Raw genomic sequence first — 27683 nt, 5'->3', positions numbered from 1 at the left:
TTAAATTCCCCTCCAGCCCAAACCACTCTGTAATTGTATAATTCCGTCTTAAACCCTGCAGCAGAGCCAGGTGCAGCTCAGCTGTGTGTTCACCACTGAAACACCTTTGTACACACCATAAACATGAACATCCCATTTTTCTTTCCATTTGAAGGGAAAAAAGGAACAGCAATTATGGCTTGGAGTATTTGGGGCCGTTTTGTGCTTGTCCAAGACACAACAATCACTCCACACATTTCCCCAGTGCCCTGATTTCATCTCCTGCAAATGTGCAGAAACAAACAGCACAGGGACAACACAGGCACCACCCAGACTCCCAGGCCTGTTCTCTGTCCCTGGGCTTTGCTCCAGAACAATGACAAAAGCATCAAACACATCTGGATTTATTTCTTTTATTAAAAGGCTTGGCTGTTTGCTGCAGGGAGAAGGGCCTGGTACCAGTTTCCCCAGTAACACGCTGGGCAGAGCAGAGAAGGACACAACACCCACCAAGGCCTCTCTGTCAGCACAAATGGTTTCAGCATCCCCACAGAGAAGGAAGGAAGGAAGGAAGGAAGGAAGGGAGACACAGTGGCCAGCCCTCAGCAGGTTTGGGCCAGGAGTTTAAACCAAGCAAATGAACTGGTGGCTTTTTTCACCATTAGAGAAGTCACTGCCCCTTCAGCTGGAATGGGAATATTCCCTCAGCTGCCCTCCATGTCCAGCTGACCCTGTGCATGCCCCCACAGCTCTGCTTTTGGTGGAGGACGGGAAGACAAAACTACCCTGGGGTTACAGTGACATTTCCTCTATTACAGCTTGATTTATCAGCCTGTCCTCTCTCCTACTGGCTATTGTTTTGCTGAGCCAGAAGAGCAATCTGTTCAAACATAATTTAAGAAAAAAAACAACCTGCTCACAGCCAAGCTGGCAGGACAAGCCCACCTGTGGGCCGGGTGGGTGCTGCCCTGCAGTGCTGCCTGGCGAGCCCGAGGCTGCCCGGGCTCGCTGCTCCCTGCGGGCTGGCAGCGTGTGTGTAAACCAGTGTTGGAGCAGTGCTGAGTGACCAAGAGCTGCCTCTGTGCTCCCCTCCCGCTCTGAGCTGCACCCAGACCCCTCAGTCCTCATCAGAGCTGTCCTCAGATTTCTCATCCCCCGCCACCTTCCAGTTCTTCCTCTTGCTCCTCTTCTCCGGCACCTCACTCGGCCTCTCGGGCGCGGAGTTGTGGCGCTTCTTTCTCTTCCTCGGGGGCCGTTTCTCCTTTTTCCCCTCGGGTTCAGTGTCCTCAGAGCTGCTGGTGCTGGAGCTGCTTGCATGGCAAAAGTCACTCTCCTGCCCAGAAGAAGAGGTAGGTTCCTTGGCAGGCACTTTCCTGGGCTTTTTCTTGCGCTTGTGTTTTCCTTTCCGGGTGCTTGGAGTCTCCTCTCCTGAGCCCTCGCTCTCCCCCCGGGAGGAATCTGTGGAAGTTCTCTCCTGCTCCTTTTTCTTTTTCTTCCTCTTTTTGTGTGAGCGCTTTTTTTGCTTCTTCTTGTGGGATTTCTTGGTTTTTTTCCTTTTGTGGGACTCACGGGCTGTTTGCTTCCCCAGGTGGGATCTCTTCTTCCCATTGACAGCATTTTGCTCATCTCCTTCCTGCTGATCACTGGAAATAGAACAGGAGGAGGTGAACTGAAAGCCACTGAGTGATGAAACTCATTCATATCCAATCTGTAAGCCTGAAAAATACTGGTGATTCTGCTCAGTGTAGCTTAAAAATAATTAATTCTGTCTTAAAATCTTGGTTTTCCACTCTCCAGGATACTCCAACAATTTATTTACCTCCCAGACTCATAGGTTTTGATAACTCCAGCTAAACCTATCTTAATTAATACAAAAGATTCTCCTAAGACTCACACCACATGAATGGATTTGAGTTTTTTAACAGTAAGGCTTTGCATTCAAGGTTGATCTCCATTCAAAATTTAAAACTCAGTTTGAAAAATTCCCTGCAGAGCTTGTCAGAAGGCAGATTCTGGATCCATCAGTAAGAGTGTCTGCCTTACCTGTCTGTGTCAAATTCTTCAGGGTACAACTCTTTATATCCACTGTGCCCCCACCTGTAAGAAAGCAGAACCATCCGTTAAAAACAGACAACGTGTTTGAGGACAAAAATGCAATTCTGAAAAGGCAGAGCCACAGAATGAATCTGTGTTTAGACAGGAAGGAAATAGGACTGATTTGGCTGGTCTATTTAAATACACCTTATGTTCTCAAACTACAACTCTGATTTCTTTAAATCCAACTCTGGACTTGTGTTTCTTGAGATTTTTTTTTTAAGCTTATTGGGTAGAGTAATAAATATTAAGCTTAGGGTTGGGCTTTTGGTGCTTAGTGTAGTTTAGAAACTCCACAGATGAGCTCAAATTGGTTATTCTGTGACATGGCAGAAGATTGTATGTGCTATTCATTCTCAAAATGGGCTGAAGCTCTGTTTCATCACAGCACACACCAAACAGAAATGTATTATTTTTTGGTACAGGGCTCCAAAAAGATGTTTTAATTATAACCACAGACACACAGAATTCCCTCACAGACCTGTCTGGCATGTTGGCTTCACATTCATACAGCTTTTTATTCCAGGATCTGGCCCTGAGCAGATCATCTTCCACCAGATCAAGGAGCTGTGGGTTCCTGGATTTCCAGTCCGCCCTGTGCCCCTCCTCGTCGAAGCCATCGCTGCGCATGCGGCTGCTGCGGAGAGGGAGCAGCTGCTTCAGGTGGGGAACAGTGAGGAACAGCCCCTCCAGGTGAGGAACAGCTCCTTCAGGTGAGGAACAGCCCCTCCAGGTGAGGAACAGCCCCTCCAGGTGGGGAACAGCCCCTTCAGGTGAGGAACAGCCCCTTCAGGTGAGGAACAGCTCCTTCAGGTGAGGAACAGCTCCTTCAGGGGGGGAACAGCTCCTTCAGGTGAGGAACAGCTCCTCCAGGTGGGGAACAGCCCCTTCAGGTGGGGAACAGCCCCTTCAGGTGAGGAACAGCCCCTTCAGCTGAGGAACAGCCCCTCCAGGTGAGGAACAGCCCCTTCAGCTGAGGAACAGCCCCTCCAGGTGGGGAACAGCTCCTTCAGGTGAGGAACAGCTCCTTCAGGTGAGGAACAGAAAAGGAACAGCCCCTTCAGGTGAGGAACAGCTCCTTCAGGTGAGGAACAGCTCCTCCAGGTGGGGAACAGCCCCTTCAGGTGAGGAACAGCTCCTTCAGGTGAGGAACAGCTCCTTCAGGTGAGGAACAGCCCCTCCAGGTGAGGAACAGGCCCTCCAGGTGGGGAACAGCCCCTTCAGGTGGGGAACAGCCCCTTCAGGTGAGGAACAGCCCCTTCAGGTGGGGAACAGCCCCTTCAGGTGAGGAACAGCCCCTTCAGGTGAGGAACAGCTCCTTCAGGGGGGGAACAGCTCCTTCAGGTGAGGAACAGCCCCTTCAGGTGAGGAACAGTCCCTCCAGGTGGGGAACAGCCCCTTCAGGTGAGGAACAGCTCCTTCAGGTGAGGAACAGCCCCTCCAGGTGAGGAACAGCCCCTTCAAGTGAGGAACAGCCCCTCCAGGTGGGGAACAGCCCCTTCAGGTGAGGAACAGCCCCTCCAGGTGGGGAACAGCCCCTTCAGGTGAGGAACAGCCCCTCCAGGTGGGGAACAGCCCCTCCAGGTGGGGAACAGCTCCTCCAGGTGAGGAACAGGAAAGGAACAGCCCCTCCAGGTGGGGAACAGCCCCTCCAGGTGGGGAACACCTCGCAGTCACCCCTCATTCACCTGGGACCTCCAGCACGTCACATCTCACACGAATGGTCAGCCCAAAGCAGAGGCTTGACCTCTTCCCAGGGAGTCCCTCAGGAGATAATAAATGAATGTTTCTGTGGTGTATCTCACCTGGAGGTGTCTGACAGCATTCTGCTCTGCCTTTTCCAGTAAGTCTCTTCTGTCTGCTTCTCCCACTCTCTTATTTTCCACATTTCTGTCTCTTCCTGAAGCTGGAAGTCACAGAAAGGGAAATGAGTTTGACATCAGGGAAAATTCACACAGCACCAACCTCAACACTCCTGGTAAGGAAACTCACAGCCACCTTTCCCCAAACAAAGGATTATTTACACAAATCTGTATCCAACAGAGAACATCTTGGTGGTGGTTAGACCTGCTGAATTATGATTCATTAAACAGTTTGCTAAACTTAATGGAGTTGCTTAATCTTGCACAAAAATCCTGTCTGCGCACACAACGTTCCAATTGTTTTGTGCAATTAAAAGCACAACAAATAAAACAAAATCTATTAAAGATTTGCTACTTTTCAAGTAACTACAAAATATTAGCAGGGTGAGAAAGGCAGTGAAACCAAAACTCGGGGGAAACCGGAACAGCGTTAAACCAAAAGTGACCCTGAGCATGTGGCCGATTTACCAAACTCCTTTAGTTTGTGCCCAACACTCCCGCTCTGCCCTGCAGGATCAGCGGGACCGGGATCACCGGGTGGCAGCACCGGGATGTCCGTGCACACCGGGGTGTCCCCGTACACCGGGATGTCCGTGCACACCGGGATGTCTGTGCACACCGGGATGTCCGTGCACACCGGGGTGTCCGTGCACACCGGGATGTCCCCGCAGCCCGGGATGTCCCCGCAGCCCGGGATGTCCGTGCACACCGGGGTGTCCGTGCACACCGGGATGTCCGTGCACACCGGGATTTCCCCGTACACCGTGATGTCCCCGCAGCCCGGGATGTCCCCGCACACCGGGATGTCCCCGCACACCGGGATGTCCCTGCACACCGGGATGTCCCCGCACACCGGGATGTCCGTGCACACCGGGATGTCCCCGTACACCGGGATGTCCCGCACTCTCCGGTGTCCCCGCACACCGGGATGTCCGTGCACACCGGGATGTCCCCGTACACCGGGATGTCCGTGCACACCGGGATGTCCCCACACACCGGGATGTCCCCGCACATCGGGATGTCCCCACACACCGGGATGTCCCCGCAGCCCGGGATGTCCCCGCAGCCCGGGATGTCCCCGTACACCGGGATGTCCCCGTACACCGGGATGTCCCCGCACACCGGGATGTCTGTGCACACCGGGATGTCCCCGTACACCGGGATGTCCCCGCACACCGGGATGTCTGTGCACACCGGGATGTCCCCGTACACCGGGATGTCCCCGCACACCGGGATGTCCCCGTACACCGGGATGTCCCCGTACACCGGGATGTCCGTGCACACCGGGGTGTCCATGCACACCGGGATGTCCCCGCACACCGGGATGTCCGTGCACACCGGGATGTCCCCGCACACCGGGATGTCCCCGCACACCGGAAGGTCCCGCACTCTCCGGTGTCCCCGCAGCCCGGGATGTCCCCGCACACCGGGATGTCCCCGCACACCGGGAGGTCCCGCACTCTCCGGTGTCCCCGCACACCGGGATGTCCCCGCACACCGTGATGTCCCCGCACACCGGGAGGTCCCGCACTCTCCGGTGTCCCCGCAGCCCCGCCGGGCCCCGCAGGCCCCGCTCGGCGCGGGCGGCCCGGGCCTCACCTTGTTGTGCGCTCCGGTGTGGCGGATGACGTTGCGGAGCAGCACCTTCCCCACGGGCACGCGGGACATGCTGCGGCCGCTGCCGGTGCCGCTGTTGGCCGCTGCCGGGGCCGCTGTTCGCCGCTGCCGGGGCGGCCGGGCCGGGCCGGGCCGGGCGGGGACGCGGAAACGCGGCGGGGCCGCGCGCGCCGCTTCCGGCGCCGTCTCCGGGCAACGGCGCCGCCAGGGCCGGGCGGGCCGCGGGCTCCGGGCGGCCCAGCCGACCCGGGACCGACCGGGACTATCCCGAACTGACCCGGGATCGACCCGGGACTATGCGGGACCGACCCGGGACCGACCCGGGACCGCCCCGGGACTGCCCCGAACCGACCCGGGACCGACCCGGGACTATCCGGGACCGACCCGGGACTGCCCCGGGACTGCCCCGAACTGACCCGGGATCGACCCGGGACTATGCGGGACCGACCCGGGACCGCCCCGGGACTGCCCCGAACCGACCCGGGACCGCCCCGAACCGCCCCGGGACCGACCGGGACTGCCCCGGGACTGCCCCGGGACTGCCCCGAACCGACCCGGGACCGACCGGGACTATCCCGAACCGACCCGGGACCGCCCCGGGACCGACCCGGACTATCCCGAACCGACCCGGGACCGCCCCGAACCGACCCGGGACCGCCCTGAACCGACCCGGGACCGACCCGGGACTGCCCCGGGACTACCCCGAACCGACCCGGGACCGCCCCGAACTGACCCGGGACCGACCCGGGACTGCCCCGGGACTACCCCGAACCGACCCGGGACTGCCCCGGTACCGACCCGAACGGACCCGATACCGCTCCGGTAAGGCCCCAAAAGGACCTGTTACCGCCCCGAACGGAGCCGGTACCGCCCCGAACGGAGCCGGGACCTCCCCGGTACCGCCCGGCCCGGCACCGGCTCCAGCCCCGGCTGCCCCCGCGGCTCGCACCGCCCGGCCCCGCTGCCCGGACGGCAGGCGGCTGCTCTAAATAAATCCTCTTTTGGGGAAAAAACAGCCCAAAGGAACGCAAAACCTCCCAGAAACACCCTGGCTGGGCAATGCTGGAAACACGTAACTCGTTAGTGGTTAAAATAATTATTTAACTAATCAAATTTCAATAATGGTTTACATTCTGTTGTAAGTAATGGTTTAAATTCCATTTTAAGCAATGATTTAAATTCTATTTAAATTCAAATTTTAAGTGATGATTTTAATTAAATGTTAAATAATAATTTTAATCAATTTTGGGTCTTATTTATAATTTATTTTTTAAATTACCTGTTTTCTGTAATCATGGATATTCTTAGCCAGCACGTAGCAAAGCTGCTGTAAGATACTTCTGCAGAAACACAGCTTGGGAGAACGACTGAAACTTCGTGAAGTTTTGGCAGATTACACAACAAAAGCCCAGAGTGAAAATCTTGGTAGGAGTGGGGCTAAGGGTGATTTTAATTCACTTTTTACTCATGAGGGGTGAATATCTCAAATGCCTTTAGATATGCGGGGAGAAAAGGAAGGTTGGAGGAATAGCAGCACGACCAAACTTACGAAGAAATGAGTAAAGACTGGAAATCTTCAACGAATACTTGAATATTTAGTTAAGAGTACTTGTTATGTGCTGTAGTAAAGAACCACCAATGCCTCCGGGCTTTACTGAAGGGACAGCAGGAATGTGGTGATGTGATTTTGTTAAATAAATGGACAGGATCCCATGGTTAGAGCAGTATTTAATGCTGGAAGAACAAGCTGTCACACACAGCCCACAGCTGGACAGCACAGAGAGGGAGGTGCAGACAGCAAAAAGCAAATATCTGGGAAGATCTGTGATTAAATTTCACGTTAATAGGGTGAGTAGCACTGCAGAGCACTGACCCAGAGCAGGAAAGCCACACACAACTGAAGAGAAAAGCACTGGGACATGGTTTAGTAGTTGTCAATTCCAAATATTTAATGGAACATGGGTTCACTAGAGCCAGTCTGGAATCAGGGTATTTCAGGCCATTCAAGAAAATCCAAAATCTTAATGCACTTTTTTTTTTTTTTTTTTTGAGCTTAAGCAAGGCATCACAGCAACCAGACACTAAATAGTTCCCACAAAAATATTTAATTTCCACAGTATTTTCTTTCAGTATCTTTAGTGAATTATGTAGAATTTTACAGGAGACAGTACTTAATGCAATATACAGAATAACAGGATCAGCCTGAACAACTCCTTCCTTTTTTCCCAACTCTGCCCCCCTATTTAATTCTCCTGGTCACTCTGTCATTACTGTTACGTTTGTCCTTTTTTTTTACATCAACGTTTCCATGTGGAAAGTGGAATTTCAGAATGTTCAGCACTGCAGCCCTCGCAGGGTACAATGCCTGGGGTAAGTGGACACGAGTCCAACAGACTAGAGAAGCACCTTACATACAATATGTACATGGAGAGCACATTCTGCAGCTTCACCGAGGCTGGACAACATAGACAACCCAGGGGAGATCTGCAATTCCAGTGGCTGAAGTCAGAGCTTCCTATGGTAGAATGCCTGAATTGAAAAACCCCAAACATCCCGGTCCTCACATGATTAACATCCCCTGGTGGGGTTAGCAGCATGTGTGATTTGTCTACACTGCCTCCCAACACACACTGAACGTTCTGCAAAACAGAAACTTCCATGGCACCAGAGCCCAGGGTTAACTCGGCCAGAGATCAGCAACTACAGAATTTCCCAGCAAAAGCAGATGTCAGTGAGAGTCCCGAGGAGCCAGCACAGCCCACCCCTTCCCTGCGGTGCCCCAGAGCTGTGCCCCACACACAGCAGTGCTCTGCCACCTTAAAGTGCTCAGAAGGGATCCCGGAGCTCAGAATGTCCTGGCCAGTGCCAAATCCCAAATTTGGAACAGCCGTGCTGGCCTCTGAGACACCACCCCCAGGCACTTCAGTGCTGTGCCATCTCCCCAGCCCAGGATGTGGGGGACTGCCCCTCCTCCTGGTCCCCTTCTGGGCCATCTCACCTGTGCTCCTGTCGAGAGATGTCTGAAATTCCAGTCTCTGACAACACCGAGGTCATGGAGCTGTTGGTATGCACCCCCTGGGCACCCGAGTTTTAGAAGCAGCTGGCACAATGCCAGGATAATTTTGTTTATTTTTAAAATCTGGGATGCTTAACTCTGTTTTGGAAGAGTTTGCAAGTTAACTGACTGTATAAAAATACAGTGTAGCTGTAATATTGCTCTGAAAAGCACTTTTGCAAACTTTTTTTTTTTTTCTGTACATACTGGTAAATAACATTACCAGATAATATAATACATTTTTTTTAAATAAAAAAAGGAACTCTCTCAAAGTCTGAACACTAAAGTCTAAATAGCTTGTTTAAAACACAACAGTGTGACCCACGAAAATTCTGTTTTGCATGGTTAAATTATAGCAGCATGGTTACTGGCTTTTCAAGGAATTTCTTGAACTCAGCAAGCCACTGTGCTCCAACTGCTCCATCCACAACACGGTGATCACAGCTCAGGGTGACAGACATCATGCTGGCCACGTCAAAGCTGGGAGAAAAACAACAAAAAAAGGGTTAATACTCCTCTGCAGGGCAGTGCCACTTGGTAAAAAAGCTACTTGGAGAGGCAGGAACAGCAGCCGGTGCTTGGTGACAGATGTGTCCCCCAGCTGCACTGGGGAGCAGATCACGGTCATTCCTTCTCCGAGGGGAACCAAGGAAGGAATTCCCCACTAAAAACACCTCTGTGTCCCCTCAGGGCAGGGAGCTCAGCTTTCCTTGCAGCACCAAGACAGCCCCACACAAAGGGAAACAACCCTTTGAGCTCCCAGCAAGGGGATATTATATACAGGATCCATCCTTTAGGTTTTCCCTAAATGTAAATTGAGGCAGGTACTGAAAGCACTGTGTCAACAATACATTTTAAGGTTTTTACAATTATTATCTAATGTAGGTGTTAGGAAACCAGGCATGATTTCAGAGCTTGGGTTCAGGATCAGATGAAAACTCACCCTTTCTCATTATCAGCTGGCACTAGTATTTCTTTTGAGGAACCCACTGCCAGGATGCAGGCTTGAGGTGGATTGATTATGGCAGAGAAATTCTTAATCCCATACATTCCTAAATTGGAAATGGTGAAAGTCCCACCCTAAAAGAAAATAAACACATTTGTGGGCAAACTCAAAATACTGTTTTGTGTGGGAATATGAGGAGAGGGGGGAACTCATTCCAGCCTGCAGCTTCCTGATGAGGGGAGGCTCTTTGGTGAGCAGGGACAGGATCCAGGGAGCAGCTGGGGCTGTGCCAGGGGAATTTGGGATGGAGCACAGGGAAAGGCTCTGTCCCCAGAGGTGCTGGCACTGCCCAGGCTCCCCAGGGAATGGGCACAGCCCTGAGGCTGCCAGAGCCCCAGGGATGCCCAGGGTGGGATTTGGGGGTGTCAGGGCAGGGCCAGGGGCTGGATTCAATGGTCCCTGTGAGTCCCTTCCCACTCAGGATATTCTGTGATTACTGAACAAGGCTCAAACATCACCAAACAGCTTTTGCTCCTTTTAAACAAGTGAAGAGCAGCAGAGTTTAACAGCACCGTGGGAGTCTCACCTGGAATTCGTGAGGCTGGAGCTTCCCCTCCCGGGCCTTGGCTGCCAGGGAAGCCACGTCCTTGCTGATGGCAGCCAGGCCCTTGATGTGGGCGTTGAAGACAATGGGGGTGATGAGCCCTGCAGGGGTGCTGACAGCCACACTCACGTCCACCACATGATTCCTGCAACACACACAGCAGCTGAGACCACTCCAGCAAGGCAGCAAACAGAAAAAATTCAAAACAGTCCAGACAACCCAAAATAAACGTGAATTTGTGACAATTATTTCACCTTGCCCACTGGCCTTAGATTCAAAGATTTGATCACTTTAACAGAACCTCTCCCCTTCACATCACATATTTCCCCCTCCCTCAAATCCCAGAAGTTCTGTTTTGTCACAAGCAAAGGAATTTTCTGGCTCTGACCATGCCATAAACTTACTGCCTAATAACTGTGTCCATCCATGAAGAATTTGCCTCAGGCACTTTCAAGCATGCCAATGCAGAAGCTTTAATTATGAAATCATTGACAGAAAGCTTAATGTTCTCCGAGACCTCCTGCAAAAAAAAGAGATTCCAGGTGTCAGTTTGTCCCCTGCACATCCCCCCAGTTGATGAGGGCAGTCGCTGCAGTTCACAGGAAATGTTAAAAACAATCACACCACCTGCAAGCATTAAAATTCAAAGATTATTTAGACGGTGAAAGTATCTCCATAATTTAAGAACATAGTTTTTTTTAATGCTTAAGTTTTCCTCAAACTTGGCTTAGAATTATTATTCTGCCTAATTCTTTTTCTACCTTTCTTACTATTATAAAGCTTTCTATCCTTTTATTTTCCACCTGCAATAATGAATCACCACCAAGCAGAGCTCAGAGCAGCCCCTTAGGGAAGTCAGGAATCAGCAGACATGAGGAAAATCTTTCTGTCACAGTCCAGAACTGACCCACAAAAGGCACTGGAAAGAATGTTTTTTTCCCAAGCCAAGATGCCAGAACTCACCTGATTGAGCTCTTTCCTTAGCACCAGGACTTTCCCCATGTTGACATCGATGGACAGGTAGTAGTGAGGTATTGTTTGTTTGGACTGCATCAGCCTCTGAGCAATGACCTGGGGGTGTGCAGAGCACAAACACACATCAGCCTGGAACATTCCCAGCCAGAAGAGTGATCTTGGAAAAGCCTGGAACCTTACCCTGCGAATGTTGCTGATGGGGATGTCTGTGAAGGTCCCCTCGGGCGCTGCCCCCACTGCAGCAGGAATTGCCTCCGGAGCTGCAGCCTGCAGGGAACACCAGCGTCACCCCAGAAACACCCAGAGAGCAGCTGCAGCTCAGTGCTGAGGCCAAGCTGCCTCTTGGTAAGAGCAGCAGCTATTTCCACCTCTCCAGTGCCCACCAGGCTCCTGCTAAGCCCTGTATTTAGTTATTATGGAGTGTTTGAGCAGCTCAGCACCGAGATGTGCTGCTGTGAAGCTCCCAGCCCAGCCAGTCCTGCTCTGGTTGTTGTACAGACAGCAGAGCTGTGCTGGGGGGCTCTCCCAGACTGCAGCACACAGAGAAACGCCTCCAACAGCTCAGGGACAACACAAACCACAGCATCAGAACACTTCTGGGCAGCAGTGACAGGCTGGGGTTTGCTAGGTCTGGCTTTCCTTCTGATCCCCTCTCTTCAGCAATGCTGGACCAGCTGGGACTGGGTGACCTCAGCCTGTGAAGATTTAGCAGCCAAAGGAAGGGCTGGGGGCACACTATTTTTTTTTTTTTTTTCTTAGTGGAATATCAAAGGGACAAACAAAGGGAGAAGGCTTCATCAGTGTTTCTGGCAGGTTAAATTTCCCAACCTTACAGTCACCACCACCCACACAATCCAGCAATGCCAGTTCCATGCAGGAACTGCCCTTCCACAGAGCCTTGCCATTCCTGTAAGATCCATTCCCACAGATTTCCAGCCTACTCACTGGAGCAGCCTTTGATGGCACAAATGACTCCACATCTTTTTTGGTGATTCTGCCATCTGGTCCAGTACCTGAAAGAGGCAAAGGAAAATGGGAGAGGATTTTGATTATTTCCAACATGGCTTTGCTTCTGAAGCAAAGTTTTATTCAACAGAGAGAATTATTGAACAGAACTCCTGGTTCACAGCTGCACAGTCAGGAAGAACAGGAAAATATGGATCTAGAGGGACAGAAAACTGATAGTGAGAGCAAAGAAGTGGAAAGGAAAGGTACCTTTCACTTGGGTAAGGTCGATTCCTTTCTCTGCTGCCAACTTCTTTGCCAGGGGACTGACCAAGACCCTTCCTCCTTTGTGGGGTGGCCCCGCTGAGGGGGCTGCTGGGGCAGGAGCAGCAGCAGGCTGGGGAGGAGCAGGAGCAGCTGCAGGAGTTGCCATCACCTTAACAAAGAATCCAAACCATCAGTGGAACCCACACCAAGAGAACAGGCCCATCTAATTATCAATATAGAGATAGTGACTCATCTGCACCAAAGGCTCCCAGAAATTAAATCAGAAACTCACTGGGAAGGTCAGCTGAGCTATACACCAAATAAAACAAAGAACTTATGCTCCCCATTTTCAAGGATGAGAAGGCACAAGCAACGAGCTGGGGAAAAAGATCAGAATTAATAAAACCTGCTGTAGGTCTTGGAGGGCAAATTAGGGATCACTTCTCAACACGTGGATCAGCCTTGCACTCATGAAACAGAACACTCCTCTTGAAGCCTGGGCTTCACACTGTCAACAGCAGCTCAGGCTTGTCAGTGGTGCCCAGGACTTCTCCTTACCTGTGGAGGAGGAGGAGCAGAAGGAGCTGCTGCCTTCATGTCAGTGACTGCAGCAGCCTGGTAGTCAGCAAAGGCTGGAATATCAGCCTCCTTCTCCACGATGATGCACAGAGGAGTTCCTAAGGGCACATCTCTCGTTCCTTCAGGCACCAAGATCTTTGCCAGGTAGCCTTCCTCCTGCACTTCAAAGCCTGCAGGGGAGAGAAACAACGCTGAGGGACTGCAGAGCTGCTCTGAGTGCTGCTGCTGGAGACTGGCAGCTGAAGCAGGAGAATCCTTTCCATCAGGGAACTCTCCACACATATGCTAAGGATTGATGAGGAAATAGAAGCGTTTTTAGGAGCTCCAATGTTTGTCTCCCCAGTGAATTAAATGTTAACAAAAATTGTCCCACAGCACCACCCCCTGAGCAGCCAGAGGAGCTGGCAGAGGTTGCTCAGGGCCCTTCCAAGAGCACCTCACCCACCCTGGCTGGGGACTCACCGATTGTGGCTTTATCTGTCTCAATTTCGGCCAGTAAGTCTCCCTCATTCAGCTTCTCCCCGACCTTCTTCTCCCACCTCTGCACTGTGCCCATTGTCATGGTGGGTGACAGAGCAGGGAGGGTGATCTGGGGAGGCACAGAACACAACACAGTCACATCCTGCTCACCCAGAAGGCTCAGGAACACAGGTGAACTCCTGGGAAATGATGCCAACCTAAAGAAGCAGCCTTAATGCACTCCTAGGTGTGGCTCCATGACAGCTAAGCAGAGCTGTCCCACTGTGCTGCTCTGGCTTCTTTGAGCAAGGCCTGAGCACGAGAGCAGGCAAGAGCAGAGGGCAAGAAATGCATAAATCAAAATAATCATCACTGCCATCACCCTGCAAGGCTAAGGAAGGCTGCAGCAAATCACTTTGTCACTGTGACACACACACCAGGAGCAAAACTGGGCAGTGGGGGCAAGCAGAGGGAAGAAAGCAACTTTAGTAGCCAAAACACAAATTTAGAAGCCATTCATTAATTCTTTTATTACTGACTTTGAGTAACATCTCAGACAAATCAGTTCCCACATGCTTCATCTGTGGGATGGGGTTCAATATTCCAGAGTTTCTTTTTCAAAGGGGTGTCAAAGCAACCCCCTGTATACAAAGAGCTCAAATCCATCAGTGGATACACTTCAAAACCTAAGCAGAGCAAAAAGGTTATACCCACAAACACAGTTCATTATTAGTCACCCACAGACACATCTGGTGTGGTCACCAGAGCACCAGGGACTGGAGCTCTGCTCTATGAGCAGAGCTTATTCACACTAAGCACGAAGACTTTTTATACCACAACTGTCCAAATAATGCAGTTTTGGCACATTTTTCAAGACAACAACCCTGGAGGGACAAGCCTCTCCTCCACCAGCAGCTGGGATGCTGAAATGAATTTATTAAAAAAGCTTTCTGGGATGTCCCCCGACATCTGCTTTAAGAACACAACTGAGGTGGCACAGTTAATAAATTCCCATTCCAGACAGTTTTTATGGCAAAATGCCCCACAGGTAGCAATGCCAGGGGCAGAAAAAGCATGCAAGAAGCCTTAAAGCAGGAGCAGTGCTCTCTTACCTGCATGTGAGGAGGGTAAGAGCTGCCAGGGGCCTGAGGAGAAGGCTGAGGTGGTGGGGAGGGGGCTGCAGCTGGAGGGGGAGGCACTGAGGCTGCGGGGGCAGCAGCTGCTGCAGAATCCAGGGTGTAATTTTTGAAGGCATCAATATGTTCAGGCCTAGAAGAACACACAGAGCCCCAAAGCCCATCAGGTGATGGCCTCAGTCTCTCACTCAAGGCACTCCAGAAGCCCCAGGAGGGAAAATTCACATCGAGGGTCAGGAAAATACATACTTTTCTACTGTGATGCATATTATAGCCCCAATAGGAACATCCCTTGTTCCTTCAGGCACCAGGATCTTGGCCAGGTAACATTCCTCCAGGCTCTCAAAGCCAACTGTAGCTTTGTCTGTCTCCACCTTTGAGAGAGAAGAGGAAATGGTGAGCCCAGAGCTTCCCAGTTTGCTGCAGGGTCACAGCTCTGGAAAAATCACCCTGAGGCAGCAGCTCTAGGGAAGTTTGCCCCCAAACCAGCTCTGAGAGGCTGACAGCCACTCCTTCCCACCAGCATCCCTTGGGATCTGGGATCCAAAATCTGTCTTCAGCCGGGGACAGCCCCCAGGCCACACGTGCAGCTCAAGAGAGACCAGCCCAGCCCCATCCCCAGGATACCTCTGCTATGAGATCCCCTTCATTGATCTTGTCCCCCTCCTTCTTCTCCCAGCGTGAGATGGTGCCCATCTGCATCGTGGGGGACAGCGCTGGCAGGGTCACCTGTGAGGGACAGCACAGTGTCACAGCCCAGACAGATCCAGCAGCAGGAAGCACACACGGGACAGAGACAAATCCTCAGCTCAGCGTGGGATGTGGGGCACAGATCTGCTGCAAATCCCCAGCACTGTCCCACGCTGCTGGTGAAGAACCCTGGCAAACTCACACTGGGTGCTGAGGGCAGAGGCTGTGCTTGCCCCATCCCTGGAAGTGTTCAAGGTCAGCCTGGGTGGGGCTTGGAACAACGTGGGAGGGTGGAAGGTGTCCCTGCACATGGCTTTAAGGTCCATTCCAACCCCTTAACACTCTGTAATTTCAACCAGGAAAAGGTTACAGCACACCAGGGCTGGGCCTGGGTCTGCTAAGAACCAACAGCAGTGCTGGGATAAAGGATAAAGCCACCCAGGGGCTTGAGCCTAAGTGGTGCCAAAGACACAAAAATCACTGATTTTCTCCCAGTTTGGGTAGCCAGGCGTTGGAATAGGTTTTACCCACGGAGCCCATCCCCGGGGCGGGCGGGTAGGGGGCTGGCTTGATTATCCTACAGGAATTCTCCAGCCGATGATTTCAATCCCCGGGGCAAACTGAGCCGCACGGGGAGGGGACTGAAAACGCGGAGGGGGAGAGAGAAGGGGCAGGGATGAGAAAGAGAAAATGCAGGATGGGGGGAAGAGAAAGGGCAAGGAGGGGGGAAGAGAAAGGGCAGGATGGGGGGAAGAAATGGGCAGGACTGGGGAAAGAGAAGGGGCAGGGAGAGGGAAAGCAAGGGGCAGGGATGGGGAAAGGGGCAGGATTGGGGAAAGGGGCAGGATTGGGGAAAGGGGCAGGATTGGGGAAAGGGGCAGGGAGGGGGAAAGAAGGGGCAGGACTGAGGAGAAGCAAGGGGCAGGATTGGGGAAAGAGAAGGGGCAGGATTGGGGAAAGAGAAGGGGCAGGATTGGGGAAAGAGAAGGGGGAGGATTGGGGAAAGAGAAGGGGGAGGATTGGGGAAAGAGAAGGGGGAGGATTGGGGAAAGAGAAGGGGGAGGACTGGGGAAAGCAAGGGGGAGGATTGGGGAAAGCAAGGGGGAGGATCGGGGAAAGCAAGGGGCAGGATCGGGGAAAGCAAGGGGAAGGATTGGGGAAAGAAGGGGAAGGGAGGGGGAAAGAAGGGGCAGGACTGGGGAAGCAAGGGGGGTTGGGGAAAGCAAGGGGGAGGACTGGGGGAAGCAAGGGGCAGGATTGGGGAAATCAAGGGGGAGGATTGGGGAAAGCAAGGGGCAGGATTGGGGAAAGCAAGGGGGAGTTTTGGGGAAAGCAAGGGGGAGGCCTGGGGGAAGAAGGGGCAGCGGGGGGCACGGGGGCCAGCCCGGGGCCCGGGGGTGACCCTCACCTTCTGGTGCGCCGGGAGGCTGCAGCAGCGGCGCGGGACGAGCCGGGGCCAGGCGGGCGGCGGCAGCAGCGGGCGAGGCGCGGGGCCGCCCCAGACCGGGCCGTGCCGGGCCGGGCCGGCCCCGACCCCGGCCCCGAGCGCTCGGCGGGGCCGCACCGGGCCGGGCGGCCGGGCCGCGCCCCGGGACACGCGTCGCGCCAACACCCGCCACATGCTGGGGCCGGGCTGCAGCGGGCTGGGCCGGGCGGACCGGGCCGGCGGCGCTCGGTGACCTCCGCGCGGGCGGCGAGCGCGACACTGGGGCGGCCGTAAAGCGGCGGAGGGCGGCGGCCAGCGCGCCTCAGGCACCGCCCCGCGCCCCGGCACCGCCTCAGGCACTGCCCCGGCACCGCCCCGGCACCGGCACCGCCCCGGCACCGCCTCAGGCACCGCCCCGGCACTGCCCCGGCACCGCCTCAGGCACCGCCCCGGCACCGGCACCGCCCCGGCACCGCCCCGGCACCGCCCCGGCACCGCCCCGGCACCGCCCCGCGCCCCGGCACCGGCACCGCCCCGGCACCGCCTCAGGCACCGCCCCGGCACCGCCCCGGCACCGCCCCGCGCCCCGGCACCGCCCCGGCACCGGCACCGGCACCGCCTCAGGCACCGCCCCGGCACCGCCTCAGGCACCGCCCCGGCACCGCCCCGCGCCCCGGCACCGGCACCGCCCCGGCACCGCCTCAGGCACCGCCCCGGCACCGCCCCGGCACCGCCTCAGGCACCGCCCCGGCACCGGCACCGCCCCGGCACCGGCACCGGCACCGCCTCAGGCACCGCCCCGGCACCGCCTCAGGCACCGCCCCGGCACCGGCCCGCGCCCCGGCACCGGCCCGGCACCGCCCCGGCACCGCCCCGCGCCCCGGCACCGCCCCGGCACCGGCACCGCCTCAGGCACCGCCCCAGCACCGCCCCGGCACCGCCCCGGCACCGGCACCGCCCCGGCACCGCCCCGGCACCGCCCCGGCACCGCCCCGGCACCGCCCCGGCACCGGCCCGGCACTGCCCCGTCACCGCCTCAGGCACCGGCACCGCCTCAGCCCGCCCGGCCCGGCGGGAGGGCAGCCGGCAGCGGGGCTCCGAGCGGGGGACCGGGCACCGGGGGGTTCTGAACGGGGAGACCGGGCATGGAAACCGGGCACCGGGGGGTTCTGAATGGAGAAACCGGGCACCGGGGGGTTCTGAACGGGGAAACCGGCTTGGAAACCGGGCACCGGGGGGTTCTGAATGGAGAAACCGGCATGGAAACCGGGCACCGCGGGGTTCTGAACGGGGAGACCGGGCACCGGGGGGTTCTGAATGGAGAAACCGGGCACCGGGGGGTTCTGAACGGGGAGACCGGGCATGAAAACCGGGCATCGGGGGCTCCAAGCGGGGGGACCGGCTTGGAAACCGGGCACCGGGGGCTGTGCACAGGACCGGGCACCTCGGGGTCTGCACAGCTTCCCACCAGGAAAACCGGGCACCGGGAGCAGTGCATAGGGAAAACCGGCAGGAAAACCGGGCACCGGGGGGTTCTGAATGGAGAAACCGGGCATGAAAACCGGGCACCGGGGGCTGTGCACAGGACCGGGCACCTCGGGGTCTGCACAGCTCCCCACCAGGAAAACCGGGCACCGGGAGCAGTGCATAGGGAAAACCGGCAGGAAAACCGGGCACTGGGGGTCTGTACAGGGAAAACTGGCATGGAAACCAGGTACCTGGGTGTTTGCACAAGGAAAACCGGGCACCGGGGGTCTGTACAGGGAAAACTGGGCACCTTAGGCCTCTGCACAGCTCCCCGGCAGGAAAACCAGGAAAACCGGGCACCGGTGGGTTCTGCTCAGGGAAAACCGGGCACCTCAGGGCTCTGTGCAGGGAAAAGCGGCAGGAAAACTCGCTGGCAGGAAAAGCTGGGCACCTCGGGGTCTGCATGGGGAAAACTGGGCACCTGGGGGTCTTTACAAGGAAAACCGGGCACCTTAGAGCTCTGTGCAGGGAAACCGGGCATTTTAGGGATCTGCACAGGGAAAACCGGGCACCTGGGGCTCTGTACAAGGAAAACCGGGCACCTGGGGCTCTGTACAAGGAAAACCGGGCACCTCGGGTTCTGCACAGGGAAAACCGGGCACCTCGGGCTCTGTACAAGGAAAACCGGGCACCTCGGGCTCTGTACAAGGAGAACCGGGCACCTCTGGCTCTGTACAAGGAAAACCGGGCACCTGGGGCTCTGTACAAGGAGAACTGGGCACCTCGGGCTCTGTACAAGGAGAACCGGGCACCTGGGACTCTGTACAAGGAGAACCGGGCACCTCGGGTTCTGCACAAGGAGAACCGGGCACCTCGGGCTCTGCAGGCTCCCCAGCAGCAGGGGACAGCCAGGCTCAGCTCTGCTCCCCGGGAACGGGCAGAACACATAAATGCACCCAAGGGTGTCGGGGATAGCTCCAGGCTCCGCTCAGTGCGGCAGGAGGAGCAGCAAACACCATTAACTTAAACATAGCAGGTTCCACCTCAGCCTAAGCAAAAAGGTCTTTCTGCAGAGGGTGGCTTTGTTGTGAGATGTGCTCTCACTGCCATATCCCAGCACTGCTTACACCCGGTTGATTTCTGCCCACCTTTCCTCAGAGTTACTTTCCCTTTCCTATGTTTGTTGATCTTGTAGCAAAATCTCCGGAGTCAAGAGCTGAAACTCATTTAAAAGTGACACTCTTTGCTTTTATGGGGGAGAAACCTCCCAAAGCAAACTGCTGCTCTGGATAGCAGAGAAGGACATGAAGCTGGCCAACACAGACCTGAAAAAAACTTCATAATTTGCTCCATGAAACTCCAGCCTGGGTGCAGGGCTGTTGCTGAAATAAAACCCACGAGTAAAACCCAAAGAATGAAACACTTGTGAGAAGTTTGCAATTGAAATACAATTGATCTCAGTATCACAAGCCCATGCCCTCTTCACTAGAAACCATGCAACAGAGAAACGAGGTCCAGGGGAGAAGGAATATCATTGTTTCTTTTCCAAAAGGGATGTATTTCCCCCCATTAATTAACCTGCTCATTGATTAACTTTCCTCCTGCTGTCTGAAAACAGAAAGTCACAGAAATTGTCCAGAACAGGAGGCAGTTTGTGTTGTGCCAATGTGGCACAAAACCACGTAGGAACCCTGATATAAAACCCAGTATCGACCAGTTGGATTTCCATAGTAAGATAAAATTACAAGGCCAATGTTGTGTCAACAGAAGATGATACAAAACATCTCAGCATCCACCAGGAAAGGAGTAAAACACAGTATAATGCGTGCAGAAATATACAGAGAGCACTTGCACTAGTATAAAAATATCCACAGTCCTCAGACAAATGTGAATCGGTACAAAATAATTTCAAGAACAGGTTTACAAAAGGACACGTTGATATAAAACAGTAAAACCAGGTTGCCCCCTCTCCCAGCCTCATGCACAGCACACACACACAGTCCATGGAAGGCCCACAGGAAGGAGCAGAGCCCATTTGACCTCCCAAGCCCACCGGCGATGTAGAAAAACAAAACCACAAAAAACCAAAGGGAAAAAATCCACCCTTGGGGGATTTTAGAGCAGTTCTTTCCCCAGCAGTTCTTTCCTGATCCTTCAGGACTAAGCTTAGCAAGGAACTGGTGTGGATAAGTGCTTGGTGGCCCTGGCAGTGGGGGGACAGCAGCAGAGGATGTCTGTGCACAGGAGGTGACAGCACAGAGGGCAGGAGCGCAGGGACAGAGGCTCAGCAAGGACAGGGGGTGTGAGGACCTCAGGAAGCAGCTGATTCCAGCTCCCCCACCCATGAAATCCTTCAGCAAACAAACAAGCACTGAGATCCCCCAGATCCCTTCAGTGACAAAGCCAGCCCTGAGGTCCTCAGGGATGGGAACAGCTTTGGAAAGTGGGGAAAGTGGGCTGGGAAAGAGGAGCCTGAGTTTGGGAGAAAAGGAGCTTGGCCAGGTTGGTGAGCTGTGCTTCAGGTCATGCATCAGCCCTCCAGAGGACTCTCCCCCCACCCAGAACAGGTCCTGTCAGCCTGCAATGTCCAGAGTCACTCTGCTCCTGCAGGACAACTTCCAGCTGGTCCAACTTCAGCTCTCACAATTCAGCTCTACTGCATGCAGGCAAAGCTTCACATTTTCACCATCAGTGCAGTTTTGTGTGACACCAGCACAGGAGATGCCCAGCTGAGCCTGCAGCACAAAGTGCAGGGATGGAAGAGAAGGGGGCAAAGCATCCTTAAGGCCTCCAGGGTTTTGCTGGCAGGGCCAAGCCGGGTGTTTCTGCCCCACAGACCAGTCCCTGCAGCCCCAGGACAGCAGCTGCCCTCGGGCACGGGCAGTCAGGTGCCAGCTGTCCATGCACACAGCCTGCACCACCCCTGGCTGGCACAGAGGCTCTTTTTTGGCAGCTCGAATTGGTCTCTTCCCAGCACTTGGGCTCCTTGGTCACTCTCCGAGCTCTGCAGACAGTCACAGGTTTCCATAGAAACAGAGCTTGAGAGCTCCATTAATTCTCCCCGTGGTCTTCTTCCACCCAGGCCACGATTTTCCCCTCCCAGCCAGGAATGATGTCATCATCATGGAACACCTACCATAAAAATAAACAAACAAACAAATAAATAAAGTGTTTCGGTCATGTCTGGGGTCTGGACACAGGGTTCTGCAGTGTGAGTGGCATCAGGGCCATGAAGTCAAATCCTAGCTCCGATTTCCCAAAATAATCCAGGGAACACATGGGAATGATGGCTGAGGTATGAGCCACATTTTCACAACAAGGTAAATAACAGACCAGGCCTCACTAACCAATGAATATCAGGATTATTATCAGCTTGGTTTTTTTTGACATTAAAGGTAAACTAAAGACTGCAATCACGCCTTTTCTGAGCCAGAGCACGACCTGCAGCTGCTGCTGCTGCCTGTCCCCAGCGGGGGTGACCTTTTGCCCTTGCCCTAATCAATTTGTGAAGCAAGAACTGTGCCAATAACCTGAGATGAATCCAATCCACACCCACACCAGCCTGAGCATGAGCAGGGCTGCGCTGCAGCACACAAAAGGAATGATGCCACACTCAGCTCTCTCTGAGGAGAGGAAGAGATTGCATTTTTAATACAGGCTCTCCCACTGCAGTAGGGTTTATAAAACCTGCAGCCTAGATTTTTGCTGTGTCCCCTGAGCTGTGTCACAGGCTGGCTTTGCCCAAGGGGCTCTGCAACTTCCACATCCGTGGAATTGCTTTTGCTGAGGATGAAAATATTTTAGCACGACAGGAGCTTAACCCACAGCTGGGAAAGCAGACAGTTTTGTTTGGGGGAAACATCTGCTATTTCATTAGTTTAAAAGCGAGGTGACCATGGCCCCCAGGGCTGTGTGGTGACACTGATCCCAAAGCTCAGCCCCACTTTTACCTCCTCCTTCACTGTGCCAAACTCTGGGTCCAGGGCTTTGAAGTGGTACCGATGGGTTCCTTCCCGATCGATGGCTGCCTTGAAATCCTTCAGAGTCACTTCCCCTAACCTGCAAGGGAAAGAAATTCAAACACAAAACACGACAACAAAGCTCAGGGACTACCACAGATCATTTTCCCCATGAAATCCAGTTAAGGCACAGCAAACCTGTGCTGGCTGGGAGCATTCCCAGGAAATCAGAGTGCTGGTTTTAGGGGCATGGGAGGGTTAGGAAGGCCCAGGCTCACCTCTTTGGTATGCTGACCATGAAGGGGGTGAGGGAGCGGTCGGTGAAGTACAACACTTTGGTGCAGGCACTGGTGCTCATCACGGGCGTGCTCTGAGAGTGAGGCAGCTCTGCAAGGCAGCAACTCCCTGATTATCATCCCTTATCATCGTTATCCCTCCCCATCTTCCCATTCCAGCTGGCCAGGATGGATGGTGGTACGTGGATTTTAATTTGCCCCTTGGTGTTTCTCTCCCCAACTCCTTCCTTGTTTCCTTCCTCCCCCCAAGAGCTGAAACAGAGGAACTGAACTCCATGGTTTTAAGGCTCCTTTTAAGCAGAAAATGCTCTGGACACATGGAAATGCGGTGTTTAAAAAGGCTGCACCGTTCTGTGGCTATGAAAGGCAGTAAACGCTGAGCAGGGAGCACTTGTCTGTCCCCACTAGATGGTGCACAGCAGCAGGAAAGCTGGGATGACATCCCTTTTCCCAGCGATTGCCATGGTTATCTGTGCTGCAGCACTGCCCAAGAGGCTCTGCCCAGCTCTGTGATGGTGCTTTACAGAAAACCAGCCATAAACGTGTGTCCCTTCCCTTTACAGCAGCTTGGCCCAGCGCTGTGATGGTTCTTTACAGAAAACCAGCCATAAACGTGTGTCCCTTCCCTTTGCAGCAGCTTGGCCCAGCACTGTGATGGTTCTTTACAGAAAACCAGCCATAAACGTGTGTCCCTTCCCCTTGCAGCAGCTTGGCCCGGCGCTGTGATGGTTCTTTACAGAAAACCAGCCATATAAGTGTATCCCTTCCCCTTGCAGCAGCTCTGATGCAGGGAGGATCCTGGAGGGGCCAGATTCCCAAGGGGATTCTACACCCAGGAACCCGAGCAGTGAATTTGGCAGTGGAAGGGCAGGATCTGCAAGGCACTTACTGGATTTGGGAGGCCACGAGTCTCTGCACTCGTTGCTTGCTCTGCCTGCTGGCGATTTCCCCCGCACCTGGGGCACAAAGCCAAAACAAGGGGAAAGTGTCACCTCCCCGCCAGAGCATGCGAGGGGCAGGAGCTGCATGCCCTGGGGAGCCTTTACCCTCCTCTCCTGCCTCTTCTGCGTCTCCATGCGGTGCAGGCGCTCCATGAGGCTGGAGATGCCCTGCTCCAGGCTGTCGATGGTGTGGTGCTGCGGGTCGTGGCCGCTGAAGCTGTTCCTGAGGCTGCGCAGGGCGTCCCGCACCAGCTGCAGGTCGCTGGTCTGCCCAAAACAGCACAGCTGGCACCAGCCCAGCCTGCTGCCTCCCCAGCAAGGGGAAAGCTCTCTTAATGAAATGAAAGAGTTCCAGGAGATCTGGCTGGGAACGCAGCCCTCAGGTGCACTTACCCCTCGGTGGGCTGTGGGAGCAGCTCCTTTTCCTGCTGGCTGGAGAAAGCCATTGCTCTGGGCACTGTGACTGCTGTAAGCCATCACCTGGGCAGGGGAAGATGTGCGAGTGTCAGGAGCTCCCCAAAAATCCCCGTTTATGGACTTCAAAACGCAAAGGAATGAGAGCTTTCCACAGCAGTGATAAAATTCCCATCTTCTCCCAGATAACGACACTCCCTAAAGTGTGCAGGGAGCTCCTGGTCACAGCACAGACCTGAATCCTCAGGTAAAGGTGGAAAGACTCAATACCAGGCTCAGCAGAAAAAAGAGGAAGTAAATTGAGCAGTGGTCTAGCCATTGCCAGGGCCAGAGGTGAAGCTGGAAGCTGAGATAGCCTCTGGCTTTCATCTCTGGGAATTCTGAGCCAAGAGGCTGAGCCAGAGTGCTCAGTGCTGGGGCTTTGCCTGCCTTGCTCAGGGCTCTGACAGGGAGAAGGCAGAGCCAGACCTCTCTGGGATGAAGGGGAGGGTTTCTGGACACAGGTGCCCGCAGGGTGCGGGGCAAACACCACCCCAGGTGTGCAGCAAGGCTCCCGTACCTCCTCAGCTTCTCTCTTCATGCAGTGAGCCCGCAGGGCCTCCCTGTGCTCCAGCTCCTGCTCCAAGTCCACCTGTGGAGGGGCAGCAGGGCAGTCAGCACCAGCTGGGCCAGCCAGGGCAGCTCCCAGTGCAGCCCAGCTCTCCCTACCTGCTGGTAGCTGGCCTCGGAGAGCTGCCTGAGCATCTCATCCAGCTTGGTCTGGTGCTGCTGCAAGTGCCGATCCTTCTGGCACAGCTCCTTCTGCAACACACGGAGCCAGGGAATCAGCAGGGCAGGGAGGGAGGCTCAGCCATCTTCCCGTGGCAGGCAAAGTCGTGTCATCTGCCAGGACCAGGTGGCTTGCACAGGATGTGCTTTGCAGATGGTAGAGCTGAGTGTCAGAGCTTTTTTTTTTTTTTTTTTTTGATGAGGTCAATCAGGTTTTTATTGCCCAAAGTCCCCTTGGCCAAAGATCCGCTGCTGAGGTCCCAGAGCTGTCCCAGAGAACACGGATTCCCGAGGGATCAAAGGACAAACAGGTCACCCACCCTCATCTGCACAAGTGTTGGACACTCAGCAGCCACCACCAAAAACCACGACAATAAAAGATCTGCAAGAAACTGTAAGGTGAATGCAAAGAACTTCTGATCCTTCCACCTCACTACAAACACCCCTGGCTCCTACAGCTCCTTCCTGGGGCTGTCCAAGTGCCAGGGAAAGAACAACCCCATTCCCAGAACTGAAGAACCACCCAAAGCCCCGTGGAAGAGGTTCCATTACTTTGTATTCCGCCAGGAGCCGGTTTCTCTCTTCAACCTTCCTCTGGAGGTCAACCTGCAGGAATAGCAGCCAGCTGTGAGGCAGATATTCCCAGAGAGTGAAAACCTCTGCCCCTTGTGCTAAAGGGAGAGCAGAAACCTACAGAGACCAGGGGAGCTGCTGTTTAGGGTGGCAACCTTTGGACAGAGACCTGCACAGGGCAGGTGCCACCTGCTAAGGCAGGGAGCGAGAAAAACAAATGCAACAGCACTGAAAACATCAGGGAAAGCCCCTCCCTGTCCCAGCTGAGGGTCCTGCAGGACAGGAAGCAGGAGTGAAGGTCAGGAACCTCCAGCCTCACAGCTGGCCAGCAGGCTGTGAGCAGCCTGTGCTGTGCAGAGACTTCTGGCTGCTTGTTCACTATCCCACAGCCCCAAAATCTCTGCTGCAGCCACCCCCCTGCCAAAGTGACCCCAGCAGCAGCGACTCACGTTCTGGTTGTGCAGCTCCTCCTTGTCCATGTTGGCTCTCAGCAGCTCCTGCTTGAGCTGCAGGACTGAGGCATCCTGCTGGAGCAGCCTCTGCTGCAGAGCGTCCTGGGGAGAGGTGATGTCTGCAGGAGGGCAGGAGGGCAGGGCCCCTTCCCGGGGCTCAGTGCCCAGAACACGCTGTGGCCACTCAGGCCAGGTGCTGCCAGGGCTCCCAGAGGGCTCTCAGCCCTCCTGCCTCTCCCTTACCCAAAACTGATTTCCCTGCCAACATTTTGGCCACCAGCACAGAGGGATTTCTCTGCTTCAGCCTAAGTTTCCTGCTCCAGAAGTGATGAAGATTGGCTCTGATGGATAGGAGCAGCTCTGGAGGGCATTCAGCCCTGCAGCTCCTGCTCCAGCCACTCATCCAGAGGGCACAGAGAGGCCAAGATCAGCCCAGGACACAAGGAGCCTTAAGCCCTGAGTGTGACCCAGTTGTGCAGGGCAATCCTCTCTGGAGAGGCCAAAGTCAGCACTAATTCTGCACCTTTCACTCACCCTGAGCTCCACCTTGGACAGCTACTGCTGTTTGCTCCCTTCTGACAGGCAGCTCTAAAAATACCTCTGTCAGGAGGAGATTGGCAGTGTTCAGCACTGCAGAGGCACAAACTGAGCCCTTCCTGGGCAGGACAGGCACAGCCCAGGCTCTTTTCCCTGTGCTGGCAGGAATGAGTTCACTGGGCCAATGCTTCTGGGTGTGCACTCCAAGAGAGAGGAGGGAATAAAAGAGCCAGCCAACCAATTCATGCCTCTTTTTGTTTAGGAGAAACAGGGGGAAATGAAGAAAAAGGGGAATACTTGACCACAATCTTACAGACAGAGCAGAAAACTGGAAACCCAGCTCCTTACACCTGCCTAAAAATTCAGAAATAATCCACAGGATCCCCCACCTCCAAGCCCCCAGTACTCCTCCTTCCACAATCTGAGATTCCTCAGAGGTGTGTGGCTGCTGCTGGCCCTACTCACCTAAAGCACTACTCTTCATTTTTTTATTAAATGTCCCTTTCCTCACCTTTATTCCCTGCAGGTTCCGAGCTTCTTGTTTGTATTTCAGCAGCTCCTTCTGCAAATGCAAGACAGTTTGGTTAAACAGCATTTTGTCACCCCTTCAGAACCAACCAGAGCTGGTGTTTTCTGCTGCAGGAGGAAGCACATCCCACCTTTCCCACAGATCCAAGAGCCTGAGAAATTTTAATGAGTTACAAACACTACAAAGAGCTGAGCTCTTAAGCTCTGTTATTAAAGTCCTGAGGAAAATAACAATTGCTCAGTCCCCCAAATCTGTCTTTCAGGCCAACATCAGACACTTCTGCCAGCATCAGACCTGATCCCAAGCCTCCAGACTTGGAGCCCTGACAGAATATTCCCCATTTCATCCATCATGTTGCCCACCCTGCCTCATCCCCACCCTGTTTTCCCCTAAAAAAAATCAATCTGCAAAACCTCTCTTTCCCCTCTGACCTTCAGATCTTGATTTTCTTCCACGCTCTGGTCCAGACGGCTTCGGATGATGATCTGAATGCAAAATATCAGCGTTGCTATTGTGCAGCAGGGGCAGGGCAGGGCAAAAGGGAAATTTGGGTCCAGGGGTGTTCTCACCAGCTGCTCCTCAGGGCAGGCTCCACGCTCAGAAAGTTCAAAGGAGCCTTCCTGCTCATCCTCAGGTAGAGACCCATTGAGCAACAAAGCCTGGGGAGATAAAGGGATTAAAAAAAATCTCCTTTTCAGAGATTTCAAAGAGAAATGGGTGAGCTGCAGCTCTGGCCAGCAGTCACTCCTATCAACAGTCCCTAACCAGCTTCACTTCCCATTTCTGCTGATTTATTCCCCTCAAAAATGAGGGGTTTTCTTCAGGAATGAACAAGAAGATTTATCCCCTAACAAAGCTCTCCCAGGGGTCTGTCAGGCCATGCTTTTCCCCACAAAAAGGACCAAACAAGGACAACTCAGATTTCCAGGGAGTGAAGTCTCAGCTTTAGCACCTTATAGGGTGTGTGTGCATCAGATCCCAAATATTTCCACCAAACTGTCACAATCTGGAGCTTCTCAATTATTGAGTACGGGCAGGAAAACCGATGAATTAAATCCAATTTCCTGGCTGGCCACATCAGCTGCCTCCCCCACTCCCAGGGGAGGAGGGGGC

At 54.3% G+C, this 27683-nt stretch overlaps 4 protein-coding genes across 12 annotated transcripts in view; all 4 read right to left on the bottom strand.

The window, feature by feature from the left end:
- HSPB2 (heat shock protein family B (small) member 2) overlaps positions 1 to 27683 on the bottom strand; it is a 486398-nt gene that overhangs the window by 417677 nt on the left and 41038 nt on the right. The gene's annotated exons all lie outside the window — the stretch shown is intronic.
- NKAPD1 (NKAP domain containing 1) lies at positions 379 to 5686 on the bottom strand. Of its 3 annotated transcripts, none has more exons than XM_085560251.1 (5): positions 5535 to 5686; positions 3740 to 3979; positions 2555 to 3651; positions 2023 to 2076; positions 379 to 1622 (listed from the first exon to the last, which is right to left on the bottom strand). In XM_085560251.1, exons 3-5 carry the CDS (start codon positions 2701 to 2703, stop codon positions 1097 to 1099), a joined length of 729 nt encoding a protein of 242 aa, XP_085416377.1. In that variant the 5' UTR covers positions 2704 to 3651; positions 3740 to 3979; positions 5535 to 5686; the 3' UTR covers positions 379 to 1096. The 3 variants fall into 3 exon arrangements, with proteins under 3 accessions (XP_085416377.1, XP_085416378.1, XP_021385784.1); XM_085560252.1 differs by having other exon boundaries at positions 2555 to 3671; positions 3762 to 3979; XM_021530109.3 differs by having other exon boundaries at positions 2555 to 2710; positions 3879 to 3979.
- On the bottom strand, positions 7639 to 16844 carry DLAT (dihydrolipoamide S-acetyltransferase). The gene is made up of 14 exons (XM_077788025.2): positions 16617 to 16844; positions 15146 to 15247; positions 14768 to 14892; positions 14495 to 14651; positions 13386 to 13512; positions 12903 to 13093; positions 12348 to 12513; positions 12078 to 12145; positions 11313 to 11399; positions 11121 to 11228; positions 10562 to 10677; positions 10140 to 10302; positions 9551 to 9687; positions 7639 to 9087 (listed from the first exon to the last, which is right to left on the bottom strand). The coding sequence occupies exons 1-14, from the start codon at positions 16827 to 16829 to the stop codon at positions 8958 to 8960; spliced, it is 1890 nt and encodes a 629-aa protein (XP_077644151.1). The 5' UTR covers positions 16830 to 16844; the 3' UTR covers positions 7639 to 8957.
- The window catches only part of DIXDC1 (DIX domain containing 1), a 35840-nt gene continuing 27681 nt past the window's right edge, over positions 19525 to 27683 (bottom strand). For all 7 annotated transcript variants that reach the window (XM_085560265.1, XM_085560263.1, XM_021529986.4 and 4 more), the window contains 13 exons: positions 27140 to 27229; positions 27002 to 27055; positions 26553 to 26603; positions 25502 to 25606; positions 25032 to 25085; positions 24420 to 24512; positions 24271 to 24342; positions 23691 to 23777; positions 23403 to 23564; positions 23246 to 23312; positions 22339 to 22447; positions 22052 to 22160; positions 19525 to 21233 (listed from right to left, as the gene is read on the bottom strand). In XM_085560265.1, the coding sequence (XP_085416391.1) occupies positions 21153 to 21233; positions 22052 to 22160; positions 22339 to 22447; positions 23246 to 23312; positions 23403 to 23564; positions 23691 to 23777; positions 24271 to 24342; positions 24420 to 24512; positions 25032 to 25085; positions 25502 to 25606; positions 26553 to 26603; positions 27002 to 27055; positions 27140 to 27229 (1134 nt within the window). In that variant the 3' untranslated portion in view covers positions 19525 to 21152. The remainder of the gene's footprint in view (positions 21234 to 22051; positions 22161 to 22338; positions 22448 to 23245; positions 23313 to 23402; positions 23565 to 23690; positions 23778 to 24270; positions 24343 to 24419; positions 24513 to 25031; positions 25086 to 25501; positions 25607 to 26552; positions 26604 to 27001; positions 27056 to 27139; positions 27230 to 27683) is intronic.

Source organism: Lonchura striata, chromosome 24, assembly GCF_050655825.1.
Source record: "Lonchura striata isolate lonStrDom1 chromosome 24, ASM5065582v1, whole genome shotgun sequence".
NCBI lineage: Eukaryota > Metazoa > Chordata > Aves > Passeriformes > Estrildidae > Lonchura > Lonchura striata.
Note: the sequence above shows the minus strand (reverse complement) of the source record. Positions and strands in the feature narration are given on the sequence as shown.